Source organism: Ambystoma mexicanum, chromosome 1q (genome assembly GCF_040938575.1).
Source record: "Ambystoma mexicanum isolate Mex_15411 chromosome 1q, UKY_AmexF1_1, whole genome shotgun sequence".
NCBI lineage: Eukaryota > Metazoa > Chordata > Amphibia > Caudata > Ambystomatidae > Ambystoma > Ambystoma mexicanum.
Window position 1 is genome coordinate 233578407 of NC_090922.1, and position 19293 is coordinate 233597699.

At 44.5% G+C, this 19293-nt stretch overlaps 1 protein-coding gene across 2 annotated transcripts in view; it reads right to left on the minus strand.

The window, feature by feature from the left end:
- The window catches only part of LOC138526952 (CD82 antigen-like), a 462340-nt gene that overhangs the window by 80329 nt on the left and 362718 nt on the right, over nt 1-19293 (minus strand). For both annotated transcript variants that reach the window (XM_069637869.1, XM_069637861.1), the window contains exons 5-8: nt 15588-15662; nt 10817-10918; nt 9686-9910; nt 5555-5638 (exon numbers count right to left, since the gene is read on the minus strand). In XM_069637869.1, coding sequence (XP_069493970.1) covers nt 5555-5638; nt 9686-9910; nt 10817-10918; nt 15588-15662 — 486 coding nt within the window. The remainder of the gene's footprint in view (nt 1-5554; nt 5639-9685; nt 9911-10816; nt 10919-15587; nt 15663-19293) is intronic.

Below are 19293 nucleotides of genomic sequence, written 5' to 3' on the forward strand. Positions count from 1 at the left end.
GAAGAGGGGGAGAGGAGGGGAGGGAGGGGAAGGGGTAAAGAGGAAGGACGGGAGGGAGGGAGAAGAGAGGGAAGGACAGGAGGGAGGGGAAAAGAAGGGAGGGGGAGAGAAAGGAGGGAAGAGAGGGAGGCAGGAGGGGAGGAATGGAGGAAGGAGGGAAGAGGGGGGAGAGGAGGGGAGGGAGGGGGAAGGGGTAAAGAGGGAGGGAGGGAGAAGAGAGGGAAGGACGGGAGGGAGGGGAAAAGAAGGGAGGGGGGAGAGAAAGGAGGGACGAGAGGGAGGCAGGAGGGAAGGGATGGAGGAAGGAGGGAAGAGGGGGAGAGGAGGTGAGGGGGAAGAGAAAGGAGGGAAGAGAGGGAGGCAGGAGGGAATGGATGGAGGAAGGAGGGAAGGGGGAGAGGAGGGGAGGGAGCGGGAAGGGGTAAAGAGGAAGGAAGGAAGGGAGGGGGAAAGGAAGGGAGGGGGAAGAAAGGAAGGAAGAACGAAAGAAAGAACAGAGGAGATGGAGGGAAGGAGGAAGGCAGTTCACACAGCTAAACAACAGGGGGAAATACATCCAAGGCGATATGGACCAGGACACAACTATCTTATGTGTCTCCCGTCCCAGGATCGCATGCCTGTCATTTGGCCGTGGCCCTTGGAGCATTGGTTTGGCAAATTATATAGGAGAAAAAAATCACAGGCACTTATAGGGTGAATAAAAAAAAATGTTCTTAAATGTTCTGGGCTCAGTCTGCACTTGAACTATTACAGCACACATGCACCTCACTCTCCAACCAACAGTGAAAGGGAAAGCTTATTTTTAAGATGTCAAAATAAGACACTCAGAAATGTTCACACACCAATTTGTCTTTTGAAACAGAATACTGATATAGTAACATCAGCCACTTTGTATAAATATAAATGAAAGTACATGAACCATTTCTTAATGAAAAACAGTTTTCCAAACCAGGAAGTATCGAATATCTACTCTGAAAGCACACTGGGGTGCTCTCTGGTGCATTTTGGGTAACCTGGGTGACATGTGATCTCTTGGGCCAGTGCTCAGTGGCCTGCAGGGGTTATTGTAGTGAAGGTCCTGTGTTTGGTTGCTGCTGAGCTATGAAATAAAGAGCTCGGGCTATGGCCTGATTCAGACGGCACAAGAATGATTTATTTAAAAATATGATTGATCGTTCAAATTACAAAGTATTCTGTTTCATATAGAAGATACGCTTTTGGGGTGTGATTGATAGTGTTTAAGGAAAATGGTAGGACAGAAGCACACGCACACACACGCCAAATAAACACACTGACGCCACCTGACGGGGAAGAAGAGAATATCATCAGAGGAACTCCTGCGCATGCTCCGCTGCAGGGCAAAGACGAGCACCTCGCCCAGGATCTGCAGGAACTGTGGAGCAAGGGTGGAGGGGGCGGAGAGGGGGCATTAGGTATGCGTGTACGCATGCGCCCATTGAAACATGTCAAAGTGCAAGGTGACTGCGGCAAAGTGTTGCAATGATTATAACCACGCATGTCTTTATCCAAAGAGAACAAGGATAGCCATTCATTACAATTGGGGTCATTACGACCCAGGCGCTAAGTACGCCAACTTTACCAACATGGTGTAAACTATGTTTACACCATGGTGGATGGCGGATTTACCGCCCCATTCCAAGGTGAGTGGGGCGGTAAATCCCCATTTCCCATTTTCCCTTCCCCATTCCCATTTTTGCCCCATAGGGCATAATGGGAGTGGGGAAGGCGCTAATTACGCCACCGTAAATTACGGTGGCGTAATTAGCATCATGGTGGGTTAGCGCAAAGGATTTTAACGGCTGCTAAAAGCAGCCGTTAAAATCAGAATCAGGCGTTAAGGGTTAACGACGGTGTTAACCCTTAACGCCTGGGTCGTAATGAGGCCCAATGAGTTGGTTCATTGGTGGGACGTTAGATTTGCTCAATGACTTCCTATGGGGCGTTCTGTGTGTGTAAATACATTGGGCCTCATTGCAAGGTTGGAGGTAGTCATGGCACTATTAGCGCCATGACTACCTCCAATACCGGCAGCGTGTCCGGTCCCGTTCAATGGGGACTTACCGATCTATTCCGACCTTTGCGGGACCGGTAAGTCGCCATTGAAAAAGCCATAACCCATTCCCATTTCAGCCCCCATAGGGCTCAATGGGAAGGGTCTAATAACGGTACTGCAAATTGCGGTACCGTTATTAGCTCTGAAGTCCCTTAATGGGTCCCTTCCATAACGCATGGTAAAACCAGGTGTTAAGAAAGGGACCCGCTAAGGGACCTCGTAGTAGGGTGGTAAGGGATTACCGGTACCGGTGCCCTTACCGGTGCCGGTAATCCCTTACCGCCCACCTCGTAATGAGGCCCATTGTCTTAAGCACTTGAGTTTCTGTCGCCCGTTCTGCCTTCTTTATTAAGCACTTTCCAGTGGGAAATGAGCGCTGTGTCTTCTTTAACAAGCACTTTCCGTCAGGAACATGTGCCGTTAGGGTTTATGTAATGAGCACTGTACTTTCTTTTAGCAATACAGGCTGTTGGGCTGTCTTTAATAAGCAGTTTCCCATAGGAATATAAGGTGTTGGGCCACCTTTAATAAGCACTTTAAATTAGGACCATGGGCTGTTATGCCTTCTTAACAAGCACTTTCTTTTAGGAATATGGGATGTTGGGCCTTATGTAATAAGCACTTTCCATAAGGAATATGGGCTCTTGTGCATTATTTAATAAGCACTTTCCATTGGGAATATGGGTTATTTTGCATTCTTTGATAAGCCCTCTCAAATAACCACTTTCCATCAGGAACATGTGCCGTTGGGTGTAATGCTATAAGCACTTTCCATACGTAATACAGGCTATTTCTGGATTCTTTAATAAGCACTTTCCATTAGTAATATAGGCTATTTTGCATTCTTTAATAAGCACTTTCCATTAGAAATATGGGTTGTTGTGCCTTCTTTAATAAGCACTTTCCATTGGTAACATGTGCTGTTGCGCCTTTTTTAATAAGCACTTTCCATTAGTAATATGGACTATTGTGCATTCTTTAATAAGCACTTTCCATTACGAATATGGCATGCTGTGCCTTCTTTAATGAGAACTTTCCATCAGGAATATGGGCTGACGTGCCTTCTTTTGATTAGGAATATGGGCTGTTGAGTCCTCGCCAATAAGCACTTTCTGGTAGGAATAGGAGGTGTTGGGCCCTCTTTAATAAGCACTCTCTGTTAGGAATATGAGGTGTTGGGCCTTCTTTAATAAGCCCTTTCCATTAGGAATATGGGTTGTTGGGCCTTCTTTAATAAGCACTTTACATTAGGAATATGACTGTTGTGCCCTATGTAATGAGCACTTTCCATTAGTAATATGGGCTGTTGGGCCCTCTTTAATAAGCACTCTCTGTTAGGAATATGAGGTGTTGGGCCCTCTTTAATAAGCACTCTCTGTTATGAATATGAGGTGTTGGGCCTTCTTTAATAAGCCCTTTCCATTAGGAATATGAGTGATGTGCCTTATGTAATGAGCACTTTACATTAGGAATATGAGTGTTGTGCCTTATGTAATGAGCACTTTCCATTAGTAATATGGGCTGTTGGGCCCTCTTTAATAAGCACTCTCTGTTAGGAATATGAGGTGTTGGGCCTTCTTTAATAAGCCCTTTCCATTAGGAATATGGGATGTTGGGCCTTCTTTAATAAGCACTTTACATTAGGAATATGAGTGTTGTGCCTTATGTAATGAGCACATTCCTTTAGTAATATGGGCTGTTGGGCCCTCTTTAATAAGCACTCTCTGTTAGGAATATGAGGTGTTGGGCCCTCTTTAATAAGCACTCTCTGTTAGGAATATGAGATGTTGGACCTTCTTTAATAAGCCCTTTCCATTAGGAATATGGGTTGTTGGGCCTTCTTTAATAAGCACTTTACATTAGGAATATGAGTGTTGTGCTTTATGTAAGGAGCACTTTCCATTAGTAATATGGGGTGCTGGGCCCTCTTTGATAAGCACTCTCTGATATGAATATGGGTTGTTGGGCCCTCTTTGATAAGCACTCTCTGATATGAATATGGGTTGTTGGGCCTTCTTTGATAAGCATTTTTCACCAGGGATATGTGATGGTTCGGCTTTCTTTAATAATGACTATGGGTTAGGAATGGGTCAGCTCATAATGTGCATGTTTGTACTGTCCACAGGTTCTCCAGACTTACAGACTGTTTGGAATGGGATAAATGGCACCACAAAGGTGCATTTGCTCACCCATCAATGCATGCATTTCATCCCCATGGCTCTGAGCCGTCAGGGCTCCCTGTGTTGATACCCAACCTAAACCTAAACGTGCGCTTATACGAACAAGCCTTAGTAAATATGGATCCCGATAGTGTGATTCCACGAAGCATTTATCATTTTTGGAAACCTATCAGGCCACAACGTAAAGTAGCCGAAGAGGCAAACTCCACCCCTGGTGGGTATGTAATGATGGCCTCTTGGAGATACTTGGGAATAGATTTAAAAAAAAAACAGAATGAAGGTAAGTAGTTAAGCAGAATGTTTCTGAGTAGAGGTGGATGATCCCTTTTGTCCTCAACTTAAATTTGACAGATGGGAATGTTATGAAAGCAAATCGAAATGAGGAGCCAACCAAGCCCATCCCCTCTTTAGCTCTTTACCGCTCCCTATCATCCTCTACAAAGAAGGACGTCTACTAACAAACTAGATCAATGGGCAAGCGGAAAAACTAGATTTACCGCACAGAGAAGGGAGATCTAGACAACTGAATCGCACAACCATGTCAGAGAACATCTGGGCTGGATGGAATTCAAGACGTGTCTTATTAAACCTTTCCCAAAACATTGAAGGTTGCCCGCTCAGTGCAGCTATTTCTGGGACGCAGAAAACTCCCACCTTTATCAGTCACAGAAATAAGCAACCACTGAGGGGCTTCTTGTAGAAGATGAAAAGCTCTTTAGAATGACAGTATCAAACCTGTATCCTAACGAGTTTCATTCACTAGCCATTTGTCACAGTTTCAAGTATTCTAAAACCCACACCATTTCCCCCCTTAGTAAGGAAAGAAAAAGGCACCCAATTAAAAAGTAGGAAAACGCAAGGAGTGGGGGAGCGGGTTACCCTGGTCCGTGATAGGAATTTAGCGTACCCGGGATAACGTTTTCCTAATTCTGCAGCTACATCGTGCAGCATCTTTGGAGAAATGTTGTGACATGACCCCCATTAGGAGAAAGCTATCCAAACAAGGTGTGAAGGAGGGAGAGTGCACAATGTAAGAATAATGAAAGATCCAGGCCATTTCTCTCTGCCGTGACCTGGGCAAGGACGGTCAAGGAAATAGATTGATCTCACTAACTGAGAACAGAGTATTTTGTTTATTTCAGTTCCGCCATAAATGTTATAGTTGCTTTGCGTTTTTCACAGAAATAGCCCATCATTTGTCTTAGATGTAGCATGATTCCCAAAGACACAAAGCTCTGCCCCCATTCTGGCAGCAGGAATCACGCTTTCCAGGAGCACGCGTGCGCTCCAGAAAACTCACCTCAAGCAGAGCGACACCCAAGCACACGCCAACGATGAGGATGATGTTGCTTGACAGCCAGGCCTGGACACTGTTCATACAGCCCTGCAAGAGAAGTCAAGGAAAGGGGACAGGTCAGCCACAGTAGAGCTACAATCCAATACCTTTCTTCATTGACTTGAATTTCAACAGCCCTAATAATAACTTAGTAATAATAACAGTTTTTAACATGGTGCTGCATGCTGGATTCCTCCCGCCTCTAGGTGCTGTAATAGACACTATTATTACCAAATTCAATGGCAACCAGGTTACTGACCTCAGATAGAAAATGGGGAGGGGTTGGCGGGGAGTCAGCGATGCCAGGATTTGAACCTGTGGCCTGCAAGCCAAACAAAGATGTCTTGGGAAAACACCTAACTGAGGTATGGTATCAGCTCAACAATATTTAAAACCTCAAAAAATCACCAATATATTAAGATTACATGGTTAAAATTCATTAAAATATGAAAAGATGGCCCTGTCATTGCCATATACGAAAATTCCAAAGTGTGTATTTTTCTTTTCCTATCAATGGTTTAATCAGAATGTCCTCCTTCATCTTAGACACAGACACAGCAATGTAATGTGTCTCCTATCACTAAGCTTCTGTTAATGTTTTAAAGTGCCACACAGTACACAACCCCTTGATTTTTTGTCAAATTCCAAGTTAATACAATTTTCGACACGAATTCTAGTAGGACTACGCTTTTGCTAAATAAATACAAACAACAAAACACACAATTTTAAAATAAGATTCTCATAAATCAGAAACTTGCGCTACACTTGAAGAACAACAGCTCATGTCAGTCTATCAAAGAGGTTGAGGAGTCATGCAATGGCAAAATCCATGAGACGAGTGTTGCTCCCACCTCCATCTTCTAGACACACACATTAAAGAATCTTACAATATTAGGATCAAATATGCATGGGATGCGTTACTTTCTGTAATAGTATTTTTTCAGTTTGTCTCTGTTTTAGAGTCACATGCTGTGCATAGGTAACCATCTGGTGGATGGCCAGGATATTACAACATTCTCAAAGTGGGTGTCGTGATGGTTGTGTGATTAACTAGATGCCAGAAAGACATCCTTGCTCCTCTCACCTTGGTCCCCTAAGGGGACACCATCTTCAAATTCTTTTTATGTTTAAGTTAGGTTTGTTTTCTCTTTCTTTTCCCTTTTCTTTTAATTTTTTTAAAATATATTCTCTTTGAATACTACCCCAATTAAATTATCTTCAATGTGGATACAAATTCTAGTCCAATGGCACAACACCCCATATCCACAAACGTCAGAGCTATGCTAGAGAGGCTGCAAGCGGGTGGGAAACTGGAAGCACATATGGTGGGAATGCCCAGGAATTCAATGGTTCTGGGATAAGGTGAAATGTCAGATGGAGGGGATGTTTAAAGACATCAGTCAGGTGGGAGAAAAAGTATGGTTCTGTGGGATGTGGGATCCACGGTCAAGGGATATTACGAAATCGCAAAAGTGGAGCTTCATGTGTTTACTGATTGCAGCTTGGCTTGCGATAGCGCAACAATTGAAGCAACAATCCCCACCATCAATATATGACTGGCTGCAGAAGGTGTGGTCATTTGTTACTATGGAATGGATCACATATAACTTTCAGAAAGAATGGGAATCAGTTCTATCGTTCTTACAAACTGAATACATGGTAAATGGTGCCCACACAAGATTAGAATTGTGGACATATTCGGATCCTGAATTACAATCCTAGGCCGAAATGGAAAGAACCCTCTTCTGGCTGGGGGGGGGGGGCGGGAGATTGGTGGGGATAGAGAGGGTGGTATTGGGGAAATGTTGATGATGTTTACATTTGAAAACCCAATAAAAACATGTTTTTTTTAAAAGAACTAAAAAATATGTATCTTCACTGCACATCAAATGGAAAATACTGACACTATTCCTATTAACAAAAATTTGGGTTTGAAACAAGGGTGTGTTACCTCTCCCACTCTGTATAATTTATATGTTTCCCATATGGGGGAAAGATTTGACGAAAATAAGGATTTCCCACCGAAGATTGGAGACATGGCTATTTGTTGGTTATGTTATGCGGATGATACGATTTTGATAGACAAAACCCCTATTGGATTACAAAGGCTATTAAATGCACTCCATATTTACGCAAAAGAAAATAACTTAAGTATCAATGTGAATAAAACCAAGATTTTAATATTTGGAAATAAAGGTACAAATAGAAAAAAGGAAACATATACATGGAAAATTGACAATAGGAATATTGAAGTTGTGGAACTATACTCTCATCTTGGTATGACAATAGAAAATTCTCCTCCAGCAGATTATTATATGGACATTATAGAAAAGAAGATTACAAAGAAATGGAATATCATGCAAGCTTATATATCTGAGAAGGGAGGATATGCAATTGAAGGCTTATTAGAAATCTATAAGACATGTATTATACCTATTGCTATGCATGCTTTAGAGACAGTTGCAACCAAATACATGAGAAATATAGATAAAATGGAGGCTAAATTATGGAGGCCAGCATTACGACTGGCCAAATCTACTCCAGTAGAGGCCATAAAACGAGAATTGGGATTAATATCATGGTCAACTCTATGGAAGATAAGGTGTTGCAAGCTGTTTGTAAAAATGACATTAGATACAAAGTTTCCTGATAGCTTGTTGAATAATCTGGGTAATGAAATGATAAAGCATGTCCAGAATAATGATGTTCTAAAGGATTTAACTAAAACGGTATTAACATTTCTGAAAGAGATTTTAAACTACCAATGGAAAGTAATAATGTAAAGCCTTAGTATAGTAAACTCAGTAAGAAAGCTATCCAATGGGATTCAATTAAGAAAGACTGAGAGAAAAGAGTAGATTTTCCACTTACAGTCTCCAAGGGATGATTGTTAATAATCTTTGCAAATATTTGATTTGATTTATTTATTTATAGAGCTCTTAATGGTGAGCAATAGAGAGTTCAGTAGATTTATTATGCTGCTGAGGTTCAATATGCTACATAGTCTAGAATATGTTGGCTCTTGGAAGAGAATACCCAGAGAAAAAAGATTATGTAGATTCTGTAAAGTGGAGGTGGAAGCTACAAGACATTTACTCAGGGCATGAGTTACACATTGAGTGGATGGTATGAAGTAGGGTATACAGATCTAGTAGGGGACAATAGAATGGTTGAATCAGACTAGTTTTGGTCTTGTATTTTCACGGCAGATCCATTGGTGTATATAGGGGCTGCCTTTTATATATGGAAGAGAATTACATCAGAGTGGGATAAACTGGGAGTATAGTGACGAACTATGTGCTGATTATATCTTTTAAATATGAAGTATTTTTCCTTTTTAACTTGTATAGTATAAAAGCAGACTATATGTGAAGGTAAATGAATTTTAGATTGTATTAGAAGGAATGATTTTAAACAATGTGTATCTTAAGGTTTTATAAGAAATGTATGTATGATGTTATGTTATATTATGTATAATTTACAATGTTATATTATGTATAATTTACAAAGTGTTTAAGGTTTTTATTAACCAAAATACACTATAAATAAAAATAAAAAAATATATATTTTCAAAATAATGTCCTTCACTTGTAGTGGGATAATAAGAAACAATGCATGTGTAACATGAAATATATATTACAAAATACGACTACCTCAAGGAGTTGGGATGAGTAGCATGTGAATCTAAAACAGAGACAAGCTGTAAAAATACTGTTGTAGGTAAGTAAGGCTCTTTGCGTGTGAATCTGATTTAGAATGACACGTTGTGGCTAAATTACCAAGCAGTTTGATATAGGGAGGTGTGTGTGCTCTGGGCACAGTTTGAAATACATTCTTCAAAACTGCCTGCCCGGCCAATGAGTCTGCTTTGGTCTGCATATCTCTGGAATAATGCCTTGTGAAAGCGGGAGTTGAGCTCTCTGTAGCAGCTGTCAATATATTTGCAATGGGACATGCAAGAGGTATTCAATTGTAGCACCTGTTGGGCTTGCAGAGTAGGTTCGTGGCTTTTCAGACAGCGTCTCACTCAACAACCTGGGCCATTCTTGTGAGTATATATAATCCCTATTGTTGCTTTACTGTTGATCAACTCACCACTCTGTAAACAGGAACCACTTGCTTTGATGACGCCTCACAGAACCCAGACAGGATTCCTTTGGTGTCGCGGGTGGCGTTAGTGCTGATATTCCCGCTGGGCGTTATGGCCGACATGTTGAGACACGAGCAAGGGTACATGTCGAGAGTGACATTGCGAAACCGCTTTTGCTGCTCGTTCAGGCTCTGCCAGTCATCCAGTCCGGTCCATCCACAGCACTTGAACTGCAACAAGGGCAAAGGACTTTCATGTGGAGGTATAAAACGATCGCACAGCTACTGAATGTCACATTTTCAACGAGGACTATCCACTCTCATAGGGCTGTGCACAAACATGATCCACTTACTCCCTTAGTAATTTCACACTTCACAAGACCCCTTCCCTCTTCCAGGCTTAATACTCATCTGATCAGATTGCTCCTGCTGCTGCTATAGGGTTGGAACTGCAGGATCCAAGGAGTATGTATGTGTGCAGGGTGCAGCGGTGGGCGTGCCGGGACGCAGGTGAATAGAGTAGAGGCATTTTCATGAAATGCACAAGGTGTGTAGCCCTTTCCTTTCTTAGGAGAAGTCTGCCTCTTTATCTCCCTGCACTCACATGAATTAGCACAGAAACGATAGCCTCAGACTGTCAAAACATTAATGCTGGTCATGCAGGACCCCGGCAGACCACTGCAGCAAGTGTGGGTTTCAGAGGGAGTGGAGACAGAGGGAGAAGTGCCGGCAGGTGCAGTGTGAGGAATGAGGATTAGACAAATGCCTTGGGTTTAAACACGACATGTGGACTTCAGAACAAGGTTATAAGGTTTAGATAGAGGAAGATGTGACTTAACGCAGGAATGAGCATAAGAAGACATCACCAGAGTTTTCACACCTGTATTGGAGAGGGTCATTGCGTAGATAGCCCAGAACCTCGGACAGGGCGAAATGGCGGAGGAAGAGCGTTTTTCAGTTTTGGGCGCACACCTATATTGACGATTACACTGCCCGTGCCCTAACAGAATGTCAGAGGCACCCGCCTATCTTGTAAACGCACCACTTCACTAACTCCCGAACAAACAGATTGCCTGTGACCAAGACTTTGACGGCTGCGTGAAGGACTTTCGACTAACGGCACAGGGGCATACTTACCTTTGACTGGACGAAGTCCCAACTTTCTTCTGTGTCGCTGATGGTGGTGGAGTCATAGGTCTTTATAATTTCTCGTACATAGTCTCCAGCTGCTGCTTTTAACTAAAGTTTAGGACATAAAAGAAGGTCGTTAGGCCACAAAAATGCATAAAAGACAAGCCAAGTTTTGCTTTCTTCACAGGGTTATGTCATCAGGTAGACCGCCCTCCATTTTCCATTCTTTTTTGCATTTGGTCTGTCCAGGCTGTACTCATATATAAGAGAACGTCAGGGTACAACATAAAGTCACAAGACTCAAACATGTTCAATATATTTGCTTCAAGAAGGACACAAGTATTAATACAAGATCTGGCATGAAAGAGGCAAGGAAAATACAAATGCACATATTGTAATGGTAAGAGTGAAGGTGCTCATCAGTGTGGTCTGTTAGTGAAGACATTTAGGGGGGCATGCACATTCAGGGTGTGCTCTTTCTGACTGTAGATCGGAGAGGGATATAGTTCCTTCTTTGTCAGGAGGAGCTAATGAGAGAAGCTGTAGCTGCCTGGGCTTCCTTTGCTTTTGAAGAGACCATCTTGAGTAATGGACTTTTGGGCTCTTGTCCACATGACTTAGGAGTCAATTTTCGATGAGCACAAAAAGTAAATGAAAGACATGAAAGCACTGCCCAAGGCTTTTAGCCCGTTTATTCGCAGAATGGCTCATTTTCCAGCATTTGTATGGCAGAGAGGAGGGGAGGAACGCAACTTGAGTTTCCGCTGAAATGCTCCAGCATTTGCGCCAGCATGGATTTTCATACCGGGGATCCTTATGGGGTCCGCTGGCTTTATGCACAAGCATAATGCTCGCATGGCAGGCAGCATTTATTTATAACTGTGAGCTTGCACACATGGCAAGCAGCATTCACAAGTAAAATCAGCATGTCTGGCAGCTTTTCTTTGTAATTGTGAGCGCCGCTTGCCATGTGAGCATGGTAAGCAGTACTCACAATTAAAAGTAAACACTGCAAGGCACACGATCATACTAGGCAGCGTATACTCACTTTGCACAGCAGAGTACAAAATTGCAGGACAAAAGCCGATATACACATTTGTACACTGCCTTTTGCCCTGCACATTTACACTCTGCCGTGCAAATTATAAAAATGTATTAGCTGGACATGGCTATGCCTGAGTGCAAATGTACCAGTTCCCTGCCGCCAAATTTCTCAATTGAGCAACGTGATCTCCTTAGAGTTGATGTGTGGCATTGTTTAAAGGGAGCAGGATGTGCTCCCCGGGATGTTCTGCATTGAATGAATTAGTAGAAATTACATATCCTTAAGGTCACCTATCTGGCTCAAGGAGCTGACTGCTAGGCTTTTCGTGTTTGGGTCATCTCAACATCTGATGTGGAAGGCGGACTTTTTCTAGTAGGCGACGTTCACAAGTGCCTCCTTGGCTTAACCTCCACCTTGTTTGTTCTCAGCAGTGACGAAGATGATCATGATGATGATACACACTCTAGACAGTGCAAAGCCTTTCCTCTCTATGGAATTAGGAGATGTGCCCAGGTAAGGTTGCTATTGTGCTTGTACTTTGTATATCACTAGTTAAGAGATGTTTCTAACAATTTTCTTCTCTCCTTTCAGCCCTCTCCTTATCATCCCCACATTAATTATTTGACGAAATCCAGCCCCCCAAATATATTAGGGGAAATATCTGTTGTAAAAAAATCGATTAATTCTACTTTGATGAAATCATATGCAGCCAAAACTCCCTATCCCCAAGTTCTCTCCAAAGAGCCCTACCAGTCATTTGCTGTGAACTGACAATCAGGCTTAATGAGGACAGCTCTCCTTGGCTAGACTCTAACCTCAAACAAGCAGTCCTGAATGCCTAGTATCCATTACCTATTATGTGTACAAGGGATCAGGGCGTACTAAAACAATGAAGGCAACCTCTAGTGACTCAGAGACTCTAATAATGAGCATCACTCACATCACGTTTTGCACAAATATTTCAGTGATCAAAAGATGGTGACCTAATGCACAAAAATAATTATCCTATTTACACAAGAAGAGGACACAAACAACAATCATGTGATCTGAACCAGTTAATTGACAAATTCACATGTGGAACAAAAAATGTAAACATTACTGACATTACATGTTGTGCAGAATAAAAAACAAGTCGGCCCTGCACATTCTGCTAGGACCGTACAACTTAGTCAACATTAGTTGATCTAAACAACTTGAAAGTAACAGTGTTAACATTGGACACTGTGGAGGGGAATATCGACACACGTGCTTCGGCCACTGGTAGTGGGTCAGGTGTGCTTAGAATTGGGTGGCCTTCATCAGGACAAAGAAAGAAAAAATGGGCGGTGGAGCAGTTGATGCGGACTCCTGTATTGCTTGTGTGTTTATTGGACACAGTGTGTGGTGGACTCCGCTAACATTAGTGGTAGGGGGTCCAGGTCAGGCTTGAGAGGGAACTCTTAGCAACTTGACCTTGTTGTTCAATCGGACAGAATCAGCCTTGGAGCTACATTCATGCCCGCGATTTGATCAACATTCGATATGAGTGTATCGCAAACGACAAAGTCAAGTTGAGTGATACTCATTATTAGAGTCTCTGAGTCACTAGAAGTTGCCTTCATTGTTTTGGGATGCCCTGATCATTTGTACACATTACCGCTTTGCGTATGAGCGCGATACAAATACAATATCATATCATATCAATTACCTGGATAGATCAGGGAGCCCCATTTGTATACTGCATCCATTATCTATGCACACTTTACCATTGCCTCCTCATCTGCCCCCAGTAGCCTTGTCATCCAACCCATACATTTCACCAATGCATCCTATCAACTCTGTGCATGCCCCGCCCTTCGTCTTCCGATCGCACCCATGCCAGTGCCAACCAAACAGTAAGAGGCTACTTATGTTCAACAAACATCCTACCTGTCAATACCTGTCTCTTTGGTTTTATGTCCGATGATGTACAACCTTGTGGCCACAAGGTAACACTGAAGAGCTATGCAGCAATCACAAATACATAAATAAGGAAGAGTGCCAGCACCATGGGAATTCATTGGAACGACAGCTCTGCATCTAAAGCACTGTTGGATTTGTCTGGGCACAGCACTGCCAACGTGAGGGAGGCACGATCAATGAGAGGGTCACTAAAGGAGTACTGAGGCATAGAGGCACCATGGCCCGGGGATGCATCCAGACAAAGCACCGCTAAATGCAGGCAGTGCCTGGGTTAGTTGAGAGGAGCAGCACCATCAGCCTAGAGAAGCGCGACCACTGTCGTTCACGTTCCCCCGATATAGGCATGGCACTAACGAATGGTAGACGTGAACCAGCCCAAGCAGAAATCATTACAGTTCTAAAATGCCTAGTAACTCTAAAAAGCCTGTAAGGTTTGGGGTACGTTCTATACATGGCTTTGGCTAATTCCCATCATCATTGGACATTCCGGGGGGGCTGCACGTTAAATTGTCCACTGATTTCCATAAAGGTCACACAAATTTCATAAAACAGCAGCTTGAGCTTTCTCACATCAGTGTCCTCTATATGCTTAAGTGCCCACGTAGTGCACTACCCTACACACTATGCCTAGTGTGTAGGGTAGTGAGCATGCAGTGTGATAGCACCACAGAAGCGCAAGCTTCCCCAGCTGGGCCCTGTAAGTCCCTAGAGACTCTAGAAGTGTGAGCTTCCTCGGGGCAATGAACTGGCGGTGCTTCCAGCGAGCATGCATGCCTGTGTGGGCTACAGGAGCACAGCATTGTCAGCTTCATCCCATCAGTGTCCTCTGTATGCTTAAGTGCCCAGGTAGTGTGAGCTTCCTTGGGTAGTGAACTGGCAGTGCTTCCAGCGAGGCTGCCTGTGTGGGTTACAGGAGTGCAGGATTGTGAGCTTCACCAAGGGGTGTTGCTAGGTCTGGAAAAGATCCATGGCTACAATGTCGGGACTGTCAGGACTCGGGGCTAGCTAGCCTTTTGGTTGTAACCCCTGAGCTTCTTTCTGGGGCTACAACCAAAAGACCCAGGGCTATTGCCCCCTCAGCCCCCCTAGCAACGCCTCTGGCTTCATCAAATTGCTACAGTGCCTGGGTAGTGTGTGTCCCCTTCCCCAGAAATTTGAGGTTGAAGTATAGGAATCTTAATTCCCGTTGTTCCTGTAGTAACCGGGGTCTCTCCTTGAGCTATGGAACCACCACACTAGGTTCACAAGAGTCCAGTTTTCCAGGTGATCAACATTCTGGGTCGCTTGGCGTTAAACTTGGGGTAGTGACAGTCCAGTGATGTGGTTAGTGGGGCCAACACCTGCTGAACCTGCAGTGCTACATACAGGACTTCCATCGTGTGCATTTCTATACAGCAAGGATGTAGATAAGGGGACTTTTAAGACAAGTAGGTGGGCTCAATTCCAGCTCAGGACCACTTGGATCCACCAGTTTCGGACCACAGATTAGAAGAGCAGCGCGACAATCCATTGCGACAAAATCTGACTCTATCCTTGGATGCGGCCCTTAAAGAACCCCTTGAGACAATCCCGTGAGAAACAGAGGAGCAACCCTGTGACAACGCCCTGGGATACTCCCCTTAAGGATCTCCTAAAACTCTATTGTGACCACCCCATAACAACCCACCAGACCCATTGAGACAATGCCCTAGAATTCTCCCCTTAAACAACAACCCTTAGCACCCTGACCCCACACAGTCCCACAAGACACTCCATTGAGCCAACCCCCCTCTTGACCGCCATGTGATTTACCGTGTTTCTTTGCGTGTAGACCAGCACTCCGGCAGTGATCTGTGTGGCAAACAGAAGGAGCAGGAACCCGAAATACTGCGCGACAGGTTGAAGGGAGACAAACAGGGAAATAAAAACACTGTTGAACATAGCAAAGGCAATAAACGTCACCGAATTCACAAACCATGCGAACGTGCACATAAAAAGAAAACGTTATGTTGTGACGAAGTCCTGTGCGCAGTGCTGAATTTGTGGAGGTGTTGCCAGTGCTCACCTCTGGCACTTATTTCTGAGCACCAGCACTTATTGTCTCAGTTACAGTTTGATCATGATTTCGGGTTTTGGCAACTTTCTTTTTGTAACTGCCAGTTACATAATAAACACCTATCGAATCAGAGCAACATGTAAATGGTGATTGCGTTTAAAGACACACTTAAATATTTGTCTCATGTCAAGAAACAGCCAGTATGTTATTTTTTGTGTATGTTGATTGCCATTTGTGAATCACACACCTGCCGTAGTGAGTACACCCGTCAACCACAATAAGCCGGTGGGAGTTGCAGCTTTAACCCCATATATGTTGACAGCATGAGGAGCAGCCGTGGGTGGTGGCAACAGTGGGCGGCGAGCTGCCCATCCTGACATGTCATGAGCATGTTACAAAGTATTTGAGCCCTGGCACTTATTTTTGTTTTACAAATTAAGCACTGTAGTGTGTGCTCGGAGCCACTGGGCGAGTTTGGGGAGGCTGTTGAATGTCACATGTGTGTTTTGCCTGTGGAGATAGTCTGGGTAGTTTTGGACAGAGGGCAGTCTTTAAGGACCGGTCCTTTACTCCTGGCTGTTTCCAGTGTTAACTGGTACAATGATAGGTACACATATTTAAAAGAACATTTAGGCCCTCCTTATAAGTTTGGCAAAATCAGCTTTACTGTTTCCGCCAAATACGTTTATCGACACAGCAACTCATTTTTTGGCAGTAAATCCACCATATTAAGAGTGGCCGTGAGGAGACGTAATTCCCTATCATGGAATGAGGACACATTTCCCATCAAGTGGCAGAGGTTTTTCCCTCAGTTTACCTCTAAGTTGTAATGCAGCTTCTATTGGCACAGTTGTTTTACTTCTTCCACCGTACTCTCATAAAGAAAAAAAGCCTAAAACATTTAGCTTCTCGGTAATGCCGAGGTAAGCAGAAAACGCTCTGGTGCCAGAAATGGATTGCTTATTACTTTACACATGATCAATTCATCTGAAAGAGGAAAGGCAGGGGGATTTAAAACACCATAAAGAGTCCAGAATTTCGGGGTCTTGTGTTTGACTTGGAAGGCAGATCATGGCACCCCCTTGCTACTGACTTCCTAAACAACTTGATAAGTAGAGAGAGAGAAATGACTAAGCTCTAAGGCACTTCCTGTGGGCTCGACCTTTAAAGGGGGAGGGTTCCCATGGACTGACAGACAGCGACAGACTGCCCCGAATCACAGTGTAGAATAAATAATTGAGACACCACATTTGAAGGGGGAGGGGGGCTCTCTGTTGCCGGCAGAGTCATTTGTATGTCCCCAGTGTGAATTGAGCAGGGTACAGGGGGACTTGTCCACTGCTGGGCCTTTTCCAAACCTTGGGGGCGACCAACTCGAAGATAGGGGGTCTATGGGGTAGGCTGATCCATCTGTGATGAGTCATTATAGAGGAGGAGATACATTGAAGGATGATAGCTACCCTCGCCAGGCCGGCTCTACCCTGTGTGGCACTGAAGCAATCCAGGTGCCGGACCGACTACTTAGGACTGCTCATGTGGACATGAAATAAGAAGGCACATATCTCAGAAGTGAGGGGGCCTTATAACTAGGAGAATCATCTTCAGAATGTTCTAGAAGGGTTTCAGCTGTGGGATCCACCGCATCCCAATACACAATTCTGGGCACCTTGATTATGAAGTTATCCAGGAATCAGGCAGATGTAACTTGCTGGAAGACTCAAGTGGCCCAAAACTAAAAGGGTGAATGAACTAGCTGAGCTTTAAGGTGGAGGATTTTCTCCCTCATAGAGAGTCACGTTCTGAGGTAGTTCAACACGGGAGAGCGCGCAAAGGCCTAGATCTCTAGATAGCGAGCAGGGCCCCTCGTATGGTCACCCCGTTGGGCCTATCGTCCCTAATAACCCTTTAGACAGAGGTCTATTGAAATAATGTAATTAATTAATTAAGTAATTATACTTAACGTGTACATGAAAGCTGAAGTTACATTTGTTTACAAGTTTGAAATGAGGTTTAGGAATGTTCTCAACCCCACCCCCCACCCACCGACCCCTCATTCCTCTCGCTTTCCCCACATGCTTTGCCAGTGCTAATCCAAATTGTGACCTGGAAGGTTAATGGCAATGCCAACAGTTTTGGGCTTTTGTGTAGGCATGGGAAAGGCACTTGCCAAGCACTGCCGGGGTGGTATTAAATGGCCATTGATGGTAGCAGGTGCAAAATGGTGCAAGTACTTAGGCATCTAATGAAATTCACTGGCAAATTCCTAATACGTATACACAAGCCAAAACAAATGGGTTTGCCAATGCTTGTTTTTTACAGGACTGCAGTGAAGGGCATGTATAGTGCTAATAAATAGAGTGGCTGAAGGCAGACCTGGTGAAGACATTTCTATTACACCAGTATTGCGTTTACAGCTCCAATTAAGTCTTTGCCTATCATAAGACTGTTTTCAAGAAACACTGGCAGGCACTTTAAGTGCAAAGTTGGATGGTAAGGCTTGATTAAAGCAAGCTCAAAGAGTTCTCATGAGGAGGGGTTTCGGGCATGGAAAGGAATTAGCATGGCCATGAGCAGTCAGAGGGAGGACAAATAACCAAACACCTACACGCTGTGTGTCCCTCCTCATATGCCATTTCGCCCTATCTGTACTCTAATGCAATAGTTTCTGCTTATAGGTATCGTCAGCGCTATCTAATCGCCCAAACTAAAAATTATGATTTTGAAATAAATAAGAGTTGATATTGTGTTGCTATAGGAACCTCATCTAGATCAAACCAAAGAAAGTAAACAATGCGGGGAATGGGGGGGGGCGTGGCTACCGCGCAGCAAGATGGCCGCATAGCCGAGGAGCTCCACTCCGGCATGAATCCTTGTTAACTTTTTTTATCCGGAACCAGAGTGCGCCGAACCCCCAGACTAGCTGAGCTGCTTCCCGCCACATCCAGACTCCACTGGGGAAAATCCTGGCTGAAATCGGACATTGTAAGCCCACGGACGGGTGAGTCCCGTGGTCTCGCTCGCCTTGCCCGCCGCGCGGCTCCGCGGCCTATCGCGCAGGAACCGCGGCTTGGGACCGCCCAGACACTCCTACGCAGAGACCATTGTGGACGTGAACAGTCATCCGCTGAGCTGCGACTCGGTCTCCTAAACCAGATCCTTCGATACAAGGCGAGGAATCGATCCCTTGGCGCGGCCCTGGGACCGGAGAGAACGAGGGTGGACCGAGCTGCGCCGCGGGCGCGAGGTCGACGGACAAGCTCCTGAGTGCCGATCCAGGAACCCTAGTGGACTGTGGGCCCTGGCTCTGCGCCGCTGCGCGGGAAAGCGATAAAACAACACGCTGAGAGGTGCTTCTGTGCCGCCACCACTCCGAGCGGCGCCGCCGGAGATCGCGGGTACCGACGGCCCTGGCGCTTGGCTTGGTGTAGGCCTGTCGCGGCGCCTGCCCTCCGCCCCGGGGTG